Source organism: Nestor notabilis, unplaced genomic scaffold, assembly GCF_000696875.1.
Source record: "Nestor notabilis isolate BGI_N333 unplaced genomic scaffold, ASM69687v1 scaffold15070, whole genome shotgun sequence".
NCBI lineage: Eukaryota > Metazoa > Chordata > Aves > Psittaciformes > Psittacidae > Nestor > Nestor notabilis.
Window position 1 is genome coordinate 22,211 of NW_009912675.1, and position 11,872 is coordinate 34,082.

Here is an 11,872-nt window from a genome sequence, read left to right on the forward strand (position 1 = left end):
GTACAATAAAGGTAAAAACATACAATAGAAGGATTTGTATAGGATACATTTCGTAATACAAATATAAAATCTAAACAATCACTTTTATTTCTCCACTAGTCACTGTAACAGTAGCATGAACATTTTGTTTTTCCCATTAATTGTACTCGTTCCAGTTATAATTTTATACCAAGTTGTTGCAGACCAATTTGGGAATCAGTTGCAAGAAAACTTGACTTTGGGTAACAAATATTGTTGCATAATTGTAAGAAGTTAGTAAGATATTTCTTCTCTTTTAATATAACTTAATACATTCAAGGTTATGCGCATTACAGTGCATCTGGGTTTAACTTTTAGTCATATACTTTTCCTGAGAAAAGCACTTTAATGTTCATAGTCTTAGTTAGCTGGGGAATAGAAGCACACCAAGCTAACTGGGATCCATGAAGTTCATATTGTTGGTTCTTCTACCTTTGTTAACTTAAGAAACATTTCCACACATAAAAACTCATGTGATGGGAGGGAGGCTGAGGCACCCCCTATGAGGCTCATGGGGCTACGTTGGGTGTCTCATGCCCAACGTTGAAGTTGCTTCCAAGTTTCAGCTAGGAACTGTCTCCAGTTGGAGCATTCTTCTGCTGAACACAGATGGAAATGCTATGGCACCAAAAGAACATACGGAAGAAAAAGAGAGGTAAAAAAACTAGGCAACTGGGTCCACTTTCAATCTCGGAAGTGAATGAAGTGCAAAACAAAGCGCAAAGGGCAAAGAATAAATTAAAGAGATAAAGATCATTTTCCCCCTTCCCATATAAATCTTTAGCCTGACTGTCCCTTTTTTAAAGGTCTCACTGGTAAAAGTTCTACTATCAAACAGTTTGGTATGAAATTCTCAGGTTGCAAGCGGAGAGGCCCTTGGAGAAGGAGAATCAACCACGTAAGGAAAAGAACCAACAACTTTGAGCAACTTGTTTAAAACGTGTATTCTGGTTTAAGATCAACGTCCATCCACTGAACTTCCCTGCTCATTCCATGCAGAATTGTAGGATATTTTTGAAAGCAACAACATTTGTCTGTCTGACATCCAGATTAAAGGAATGCCTGTACACGCGAGATCTACTTAAGGAAAAGAACGTATATCCCAGAAGAGGTGTTTTCCTGATGTCTGCCAACAATGAAAGTCTGACTATTCATCTTTAAGTGAAATCATTCTTAAAAGTCCATTCTCAAAAGTGGTCAGATTAATCAGTCTAACTTCATTGGAAAAACAAAACCTCAATACAAACCAGCAGCTGAATCAAGAGCAAAAGGAAGGAACCTGGTGGCAATTCCATCAAAGAGAAATTACTGAAACAAAATCATTTTGCTCATAACAGAAATCTCAAAGGAAACATGGCAGGTTCTTAGGAGTCTTGCATCAGTGAGTTCCCATTTCCATAGCCTGACTGATACTGTAAGATGCCAGTAGCAGAGTCACAGCAATGGTATTGACAAGGGGATTTCATGAAGGATAGTCCAAAACGAAACCCGATGGGGGAAAAATGGAGAAAAATAAAAAGGCACCAATATAAGCCACAACATTTATGAATACAATATATTTTAACTCTCTACATGGAGGAAGCCAACCTGCTCCTTTTTGATCTTCTTCTTTGGCACAACTTCAGTGGATTTCTCAGACTCTGAGCGGGTTCGAATCGATCTTCTCTGTTGCTTCTTTTCTACAGAACCTGGAGAAGGAAAAAGGTCTCCATTACACAATTCCTTGTATTCCCGAGGCACAGCAGCTCTTCAACACCAACCCAACAGATAAAGTAACGAAACCAAGACTTGTTCCTCTTTTGAATGGTTTATTTTTTACATTCAGTTCCAAGCTATTTGCCAGCTGGTGCTGCGGCTGCAGACAACACGTTCTGATTCCAGAGACAGGGATACCAGCTTCCAAGAACAGACACCAGCAACGGAGCAAAACAAAAAGCTGGAATCAGCTGGGAGCAAACAGCACCTCCAGCACAGTCTTCACTTTGGGTTATCTGTAACCAAACAGTCCATCTTTGGTGCTGATGGGAAGGTATCACCCCAGCTTCTTGAACTGAACCAAGCTCCAAAGCGAAGATGCAAATCCCAGCTGCAGCTCTGGGCCCCTGCGCTGCTGGGGAACCTTCTAGAACTGGCTGACACAAGAACATGAAGCAAGAACCACGTTGTAACACGTGCTGTCAATATGAAACCTGAACTCTCAGCTAAAGACTGAGGGGTGAGGGAAAGCTCAGCACAAGCAGAAGCAGTGATCATGGTGTGCTATCATCATTAAAGTGCAAACCAAGTCTTTGGAAATATTACTACAGGAATCAAACTGAGATTAATGAAGGTTATTGTGACAGATCAAGAGATGGAGTAGGAGCTACTAAGCTTGGTGGAACCAGAAGACCTTTCTATGCTACAGTACCTCCACAACGGCTGTACAGAGAAACCTGGGCACAGCAGGGACAACATAGGCAGCTACTGAAGCCAAGCACACACTGGGAGCTGCACTGATGGAAATCTGATGGGATCTGAACATCTACAGTGATCTGCTGTGGAGCATTACCTGTGGTTTCAGGTTTGGGTGTTTCACCTAAAGAAGACATGAATGTACAATACTCTGCATCCTTCCAAACCACAATGCAAACTCCTGGGACTGGGAATTAGCTCACTGTGCTGACAGATATCCTGTTAGAGGTTGTAAACCTGCGTCTTCTTGTTAGGAGATACACGGTCTAGAGAGACAGGCTTTAAATGGACACTGCAAGAAGCCTTTCAAAAGGACTCCAGGAAAAATCCCATGAAAAATCATCTTGCTTAAGGGGATGAGCATTTTTACCAAGGGCACTTGGCTCAGGAGTATCTTTGCAACTAAACTTTCCAGCCTACCTAACACTGTTCAAGTACAGACACTGAAGCGTGTTTGCAGAGGACAGGGATATCTCACATATGTTGATCACTGAGGTTTCTGACTTGGAATCTCATTTCTTTTATGTTTGGGAAGGAAGAAGTAACCAAACAAATGGATAAAGCAGAGCTGACACTTGGCAAAGGTCAGGAAGAAAAGGTTGTGGGGTTTTCTAACTTGTGTATGTAATAAGTTTTCCACCTTTTTCTGCTTCCATACCATGAGCATTCGTACATCCTGTGAGATGAGAGAAAATCCCAGGGTTCTGCTGCAACCTTGAATTTACTTTTCCATACCCAAAGTAAAAGTAAGTGTGTTTGAGACTATACCAAGCACAGGATTGCAAGCCCAGTACCAAAGGTACAGCAGTTAATGGGGATTTCACACAGCCTGGACAAAATCTGCAGTTGGAAAACAGAAGTCACTGTAAGGACTGGAGGAACTTGAAAAGCTCTTGGTTTAAGATGACTCAAAACACTCTCTTTTGAGGAATCTCCATCCCTTCACCAAAGGGCATCCAACTCCTCTTGGGGATGATGAGAGGGCATATAGCAGACAAATGTCTGCTGGTAGGGAAAAGCTCAATCCCTTTGGAAGCATTCCCACTATTGCTCAAGATCAAACATTAAAAACACTGGTCTTCTGTTCCAAGTCCAGAAAGCACTCATCCCATTTATCTTTCTCATTCTTCTCCATCACTGTACTACAAATTAAACTTCAAATAGCTTGTTCCAGGCGTTCCCTTTTCAGTCTCAAGCTCCATTATTTGCTTCAGGGGTGGTTCACCCTCAGACATAACTTAGTGCTTTATACTGTGCCCTAACTGCCTTCAGAAGGCAAAGATCATCTCATTTTGCTGATGGAGTTTAGCTGAAGCAGTTTAAAACAGTCACTCTCCTTTACAGAGGCAGGAACGCAAAGTCTAGCAAAGTCCCCATCCTGCTTCGGAGCCGTCCTTACTCAACTATGCCACTTCCAGACTCTCCTCCTTTGATCCCAGCTGTTGTATGTCACATCTGGTGTCAAAAGCCACCACGACACTGTGCTAACACACATCCACTATGTTGTCTTCCAAACCACCTCTGCAAGGCATCCATCCCCCTAAAGAGGTTGACTCTGTGAGTTGCAGACACTAGAAGTTCAAAGCCCAAAGCAGCGAATCCCACCCCAGAGACATCCCGTGTTTCTGGGATCATCTGGGCTCCCCGTGTGCTGCAGCAGCCACGCCTGTCACAACTATTAAACAGAAAGATGTTAATAATCATTTTTAACTACTGAGAAATGCCAGGGTCACTGTTTTGACTCGACATGCTGGAGTGCTCAAGTGCAGACAAGGATGCTGCAGCTCTGCCTACCTGTGGACCCAGAAGTTGTTTCAGGAGAGGACGCGTTCTGCACCGCTGCTTTCTCGTTTCTCTGATTCGATGAAGAATTCAGTTTCTCTTGTCCCTTGACACTTATTTCTGGTTTGTTACCAACTCCCTTGAAAAGAAAGAGAAGAGGAAAGATTGTCTTAGCCTATTTCTACCTTTGCTGTTGCTCACAGGCATACTGACCCACTCCTAAGCCTCAGAACATTCAACCCATACACGTGATGGTATCTACCACTGAGCTGCTTCCCTGCAGAACTTCCATCCCTCAATCTCCCCTTACACACAAGAGAACAAAACAAAACAATCCAGTGACTTTTCTAAACATTACCTTCTCTATAATGCTTAGGATGAAATAAATACCCTCCAGGGAGAGAGGCAGAAGAAGGAGGCAGAGAAATAGTCCTAAACCTTTTCCTTACACTGACTGTGAGAAGCTGCTGTGCACCTGAAGGAAGCCAGGAGGCAGAACTCATTTAGAAGTCAGTTATACAAAATGTAGTTATTGCTTTTTAGTACATTATTAACAGTTTTGTCATTTGTTTCCCACAAATCCACTGCTTTTTAGGGTTTACAGAGAATTGCTGGATTATTTCAATTAGGAAGCTGGAATTCCACAGCTTTAGTATTTTGAATGCATTATGAGCAAAGATGTCACCATCTGTAAGGAGCTGCCACTGGCCAGAAGAGTTACTGCCAGCAACGTTTGGATGCACTAGAATGAAGAGTTCATGCACTACAAGATTCTGTTGGCACATCTGTTGGCAGATGTAACCCCTCCAACGAAAGGAACACGTATACTGAAAGCTTTGAGGGGGGGGACACAGGTTTAAGCTCCACAATGAGACAGACTTGGGGTCATTCACGAACAGAAGAGGAGTCGTTACCCAAAGTACATACCTTAGTGGAATAAACAAACTGATCGATGAGTTTTCCATCGCCAGCAGCGTTCTGAAGGGCAAAAACCTGTTCAATTTTAACAACTGGAGACATGTTACACTTTTGGAGGTCCAGGTTGTGCATGGTGATGGAAGCTGGTAAGGATTTCCTGGCTGCAGCCGTTTTCCAGGCGATCTTCACTGGCGGAGCCTCCTCTTCCTCCACACTCGACTGCCTCCGCTGGCTTTGCCTCCGCAGCTCAGCGCTCGAAGGCGATGCTGCGGCCCCGCTGGCGTGGTCGGGCTGGGTGCTGAGCGCTGGCTTGGGCCGCCGGTTCTTCTTGGTCTCTGATTTAGCAGCAGCAGTCTTTTTGGCTTTTGACAAAGCCTCCTCTGGCTCTTTGTCTATATAAATGAAGGTGTATTGTTCTATCCTTTCTTCCCGAGTCATTTTCAAGGCTTTCTCAGCATGGGCAATACCAATATCCCACTGAGCACGCTCCCTTTGCGGCCTTGGTTTGCGAATCTTAAGGAATAAAGACAAGCAGCTAATTACACTGAAGACTCGGCCACATGTAGCACTTAAAATGCAATCCTGAGGTTCTTCACACCTCTCAGGCAGCAGATGTAAGCTCGCTCTCCATTTAGAGGGTATAAAGGTAGACAGTGAATCCCCTGCTCAGAGTACAGGCAGACACTCGAGCTGGATCGTTACGATCATCACAATTACAAGTGCTCACCCCAAGTTACAGCTTCACTAAAGACAAGAACAGGCAGTATCGAAGCCTGTGATGAGAGACAGAATTAATCCTAATTCATCTACTTCTTAAATCCTCCAAACACTCTTTTCCTTCCACGTCAATATTCTGCTTAGCATAAATATTGACTGAAGTAGTCCATCTACACAAAACACTTCCTTTCCAATAAAACAGTGGAAAAGAACATTTCCATTAGCATCAGGGGCTGGCAAAATGTCCTTCCCAAAGAACAGGTTAACAGTAAACACACAGGCACTGCTTTTATTTACTACTCTAATACAGACGTAAAGTTATCTCCAATGCCCTGGGTGACCACCATATGAGGAGCCACCAAAGGAGGCTCAGCTCTTCCACACAGAAGTCAAAAAAGTAGGGAAATACTTTTGTTATCTCTGGGAAAAATCACTTCTGCCAGTGAAACCCTGCCAATCCTTCACAGGGTCAAGTACTGCAGAGCTCCAGCACTGCCCCAAGGGAGTTCCACTTACAGAGACCCTGCAGGTAACCCTCTGCTCAAGGGTTGCTCATCGTACCTTCTGTTTCTCAGAGTGGTTGCTGGCCTGTTTAGCAGCCTCAGCCAGTAACTGCTCGTACTGCTTGTGGCCTTTGTACTCCCGAACCCGCTTCTCGTGCACCCACGCCCGCTCTGGCTGGTTGCTGAAGAACTGGACGTGGTATTCCCGGGCACCTGGGAATGAGAAATGCTTGTCAGCACTTTTAGCACCGCCACAGAATCAACCAGGTTGGAAAAGAGCTTTAAGAGCATCAAGTCCAACCTTTATCCCAGCAGTGCCAAGGCCACCACTAACCCATGTCCCCAAGTGCCACGTCTACCCGGGGTGTGAACACTTGCAGGGACGGTGACTCCAGCCCTGCCCTGGGCAGCCTGTTCCAATGCCTGAGCACCCTCTGGGCAAGGAATTGTTGCTCAGCTCCAGCTAAACCTGCCCTGGGGCAGCTTGAGGCCGTTTCCTCTTGTCCCATCCCTTGTTCCTGGGGAGCAGAGACCAGCCCCCTCCTGGCTCCATCCTCCTGTCGGGCAGTTGTAGAGAGCGATAAGGTCCCCCCTGAGCCTTCTCTTCTCCAGACTAACCCCCCCCTAGGTCCCTCAGCCCTTCCTCATCACACTTGTGCTCCAGGCCCTGCACCAGCTTTTTTGCCTTTCTCTGGACCCACTCCAGCACCTCAGTGCCTCTCTTGTAGTGAGAAGCCCAGAACTGTTCACTTACACCTTCCTCCTCCACTCATTCCTGCAGGAGGAAGCACCTAGCTGAAGTTCAGAAGTAAGATAAGCCTACATTTAGAACAGTTTAAGATGTGAAGATAAGTTTATCTTGCCCACACTGAACACTCTCACACTTATCAGTGTCTTCTCATAAATACATTGCCTGGTGAAAAATAAGAACATCTGTGCACAAGCCTAGTTTGCACAGGCTCATCTGCAGAGGTAATTCAATAGGTACCAGCTTTAGCCATCTGAAGGACATTCTGCTTAGCATGCACACAGCAGAATTCATCCCACACAGGAGCTCAAGGATAAGATGTTTTTAATAAAGGAACTACAGACACCTGCTATGCTCTGGCAAAGATCCTCCTTCCTTACCTCTTGTATTGATTTTGGTATGCACATCAAGCTGTGGGTCACATGAAACCATGCAAGGCCACCACGGGTACGTTCCCACCTTGGACCAAACCAGATCGCCAACCTGAAACTTGATGTCATGGGTGACTTGTGTTGGAAGAGAAGGTAAGAACTGCTGGACCTACAAAGAAAATGCAAGCTTAAAGCCACAGAAGATAACTTAGTGCACAAAGTAGCACAGGAACATTTACTTTCTCTCAGGTATCCCTGAGGTTTGATAACCTAACACCAGAGAACCATTCCTTTGAAGCAGCAATTACACACAGCCAGGATTGACAGGAGATAGTCACTGACAAACCAAGACACCCACAGCAACCCCCTGCCACCACCCCACAAAAGCTTCCTAAGTTGATTAAGAAAGTTGTTTTGGGGATAAAATAAAGCAATAAATGCAGGATGAGAGATGTTTGGATGCAGTAATGATTAATAGGAGGTTCAAAGAGATGGCAACTGATTTATCTGACAAATTAAAGGCACGTCATTAATCCCAAAATAGAAGTTGAAGAACTGTTGATGAAGTGGTAATCAGTGGAGGTACTAACCGGGGTTTCCTCCAACACTGCATCTTCTCTTGGTCTTTCTGCCAGCATGCTAAGCCTCTCATTTGGTCTCTAGGAAATGGGTAACAATGAAGAGAAAAAGGGAAACAAACACAAACAAGGTAAGGGGCCACGAAACCAAAAAAGAGCTCAGCATGACACCAGGCAGAAAAAGCAATTCACAGAGAGAAAGGCAGCCACGAACCCAGCAAATAGGAATGTGATGGCTCCTTGTGGCCAGTCCAAACCAGAGCAGCATCACAACCAGAAATGACCTTTCTCCCTACACTCTTTGCATTACACCTACATACACCAACGCTCCCCTGTAACAGGTGATGGAAGAACATACTCAGGGCCAGCAAACCCACCTAAATTAATACTCAATGTCAAAGAGATAGAGAAGAGCACATGGAGGTTACCCACAGCACCACGAGGAGTCTCTCTGCACAGCAGCTCTTTGTGAAAGCTACAGTAGAAAAATCACATGAAATACACAGCATGAAACTTGTAAAATCCATGCTAAACCGGGTTGGCAAATGTTATCTGTGGGATCCAAAGTCAATGACATAAACCCTACGGTGTGTTACAACCGGGCTGAAGCAGGCACAGGAAAAGGTTGTGATGAAAGAGGGATCACCACGAGCAGAAGCCAGCACCATCGGTGGAGCAGGCACGATAGGGAACGCGGTGACCCACAGCTGAGCAGATAAGAGGGGGGACATGAACTATCTGCTGAGACAGGGAGCAGACTTTTGCTCTGTCAGTAGCCAAAGGACTCAAACAGCAGCCAAAAGAGGAGTCAGACAGAGGCAGTGAGATAGTACTAACGCTGTGAATCCAAGTTAGAACTAGTCCACTTCAAACAGAGCCCCCAGGTTAGTTGAAGTGGCATGCTTCAGCTCAGAGCAACTAGGAAACACACCAGCAGCATCTAGAGCAATGATGCTCAGCACCTCATTCAGAGCTGTGTGGAGAAGAGGACCAGTTAAAAGCAATCATATTAGTATCTCCTGGGCAGAATTCCCTGCTCCCTGGAACAGCAGGAAGCACAGCAATGAGCCTTTCTTGCTATAGTGGAAGCTTCCCCCCTGCAGGAGAGCCAAGCTGACCACGCAGGTTGCAAACTTCAGCTCCCCCCAGAACACAATCAGTTACCTTGTTCTTAAAACAACTATTCAGAGCTTAAAGTTCAATAACGTTTTCCTAACATTTTCATTTCAAATCAGCCTTTCAAGTGTGAACATCCCCACACAGTCAGTGGGTTTCCACAGAGATTAGTGCCAGGAGGAGGAGACAACAGTGGATCACCTCACTTGGAAACAGGCAAGCTGAGATGGGTAAAGCAACCAAAGCTGTCCCAGAAGCTGTGTTTGTTCCTATTAAGATGATCATAAGTTACAAGGCTCATCTCATTAATACTAAACATGACAAGAATGTGCATGATGAACGTACATGAAGGTGAAATTGTGCAGTGGAAGCCAAATGGTGGGAGGATGAAACTGAGACTGTGCTGGGTAACTCATAATGAAAACCACCAGCACAAACTCCTGCTCGTGTCAGTGATGTGCTGTCTGAAAGAAGGGTGAGCAACACGAAAGATCTTACTGCAACACCACCTTCTGGAAGGGAAATGGAAGCTACAAGGGGGACAAAAGCAAGACTGAGACTTCTGGTGAATCCTGGATGGCACATACGAGTAGGAACTTGGAATTTGAGACAAGGGTTTAGTTCAGAATCACAGAATCATTTAGGTTGGAAAAGACCCTGAAGATCAAGTCCAACCATTAACCCAGCACTGCCAAGACCACCACTAAACCATGTCCCCAAGTGCAACTTCTACACGTCTGTTAAATCCTTCCAGGGATGGGGACTCCACCACTGCCCTGTTCTGGTGCTTGACAACCCCTTTGGTGAAGGAACTTCTCCTTGTATCCAGTCTGAACCTTCCCTGGAGCAGCTCGAGGCCGTTTCCTCTTGTCCCATCTCTTGTTACTTGGGAGAAGAGGCTGCAAACAATGGTGTGTGTGTGAAATCAGAGTGTATTCCACTAAAAATAACACCACCACGTCAAGTGTATGAACCTGCTGGAGATCAGAGCCCTGATCCCCACGGGCCAGGATGTTCCCCCACACCTACCAAAAGCAGCAGCTATCACAGGGTTTCACTACAAGTTCTGTGAGCTGGGCAAATGTCTGTCCTGGCCTGATACGGAACTTCCCCATTCCTGACACCCCCCTCCAGTGGGAAATACAGAATCCAGCATCCCAGATTGGCAGCAATAAGCAAGGGAAAAGGAAACAGAAACAATGAAGTGGTTTAGAAAACTGAAAGGGAAAGAATGGCTGAGACTACCAGGACTTTGCTTCCCGTAATCAGTTAAACCACCTCTTACAGACAGCACCCCCTGCACAACCACACTGCACAACAGTAACAGACATCAAGAGTGAATTCCCCCAACGTTTACCAGGTCAACTGGTATTTCTGTTTTGCCTACTGGTTTATACTGGCTCCTACACATGCTCCATAGCTCTTGGGTTTCACGCATAACCATGGTATTTAGAACATCTTTCAGAAACTCATTCAAAGCTGCAGTGCTGAATGCTCCTTCCACTTGAGTAACCCAGCATCACTAAAAGGAATGTCCATGCCTGGGGGCTTTGGCCCAAAAGCTCCATCTTCAGCACTCTCCAAAGCACAGTAAACATGCTACAACACTAAAGAGCATTTCAAAACCATGATAGAACCTTTTCTAACATTGATTTTTTGTTTTCATATACAGCCTTTTAACCAAAACTGTTGTCCTAGAAATACAGGTTCTGGCAAGCTGAGTATCTGCCAAGCAAATAAAGCCTCATGGCTTTACACATGTGATACAACCAAGAGTAAGGAAAAAACCACTGCCCAAGACGCATACTCCATCAACAGTACCAGGTATACAGATGGCTGAAACTATTGTTCCACTTACATTTTGCTCCTCTGGTTCTAATTTTGGAATTTTGTGTGACTTGCAAAAAAAAAGAGTCATGCTTGCTACTCTTTTTCCTTTTCTCTTTCCTCCCTTCATGTTTCGCCTTAGCATACTCACTCGCTTGTACTTCATTTAAAAGGTCCCCACAGAGAGAGGACTCAAACAATTCCCTGCCGTTCTGGATAGTTTTGGTTATTTTTAATTTGATCTCTGGTGAGCCAGTCTTCTTTGGAATCACCGGTTGTGGAACTGAAGGTGGTGGTGGAGGTGGGGGCTGCGGAGGAGGTGGTTTCTCCACGACCTCGTGCGGCCGTGCGCTCGAGTGGTCCAGTTGGTAATACTCGGGGGGGCTGAAGTTCCTGACTGTACCAAACCCGTTGGCCGACCCGTTGGGGTACTGAGTGTACGTCTGGTATTTGGCTTGAGGCTCGTACATGTTGATTGTTGGGGGATAGCCGTTGGTGAGGGGGGGGAGCTCCTCTGCCCCGGGGGCTGGATAGGGGAAGCCCTGCTGCAGCGCCGCCTCGTAGGGCGTCTGCCCACCATCTTCAGCAATGTCGCTGCTGCCATCGAAGGCGTCCTCCTGGCGGATGTTGGCCGAGTCAATGAGTTGAGGTGGTTGCTGAATTGTGTTTCCCATGATCCCTTGCATGAAAGAGAAAGAGAAATCCATTGTTCTGCTCCAGCATCCTTAGCTTTCCCTTCTTCTCATAGGGCCTGCGGGCGGGGAAAGGGAAAGGAGAAGTCGGTGTGAGTCGAAAGACAGTAATAAAGCAAATTGCTGAGATTTAAGACAAATTCCCAACCCT

At 45.5% G+C, this 11,872-nt stretch overlaps 1 protein-coding gene across 1 annotated transcript in view; it reads right to left on the reverse strand.

Moving 5' to 3' along the window:
* LOC104410494 (histone-lysine N-methyltransferase NSD3-like) overlaps positions 1–11,776 on the reverse strand; it is a 29,021-nt gene extending 17,245 nt beyond the window's left edge. Inside the window, 8 exon segments of the mRNA XM_010020671.1 lie at positions 1,606–1,706; positions 4,264–4,390; positions 5,179–5,682; positions 6,448–6,602; positions 7,518–7,677; positions 8,099–8,167; positions 11,061–11,103; positions 11,105–11,776. Of these exon segments, the coding sequence (XP_010018973.1) occupies positions 1,606–1,706; positions 4,264–4,390; positions 5,179–5,682; positions 6,448–6,602; positions 7,518–7,677; positions 8,099–8,167; positions 11,061–11,103; positions 11,105–11,736 (1,791 nt within the window). The 5' untranslated portion in view covers positions 11,737–11,776.
* Between the last annotated feature and the right edge of the window lie 96 nt (positions 11,777–11,872).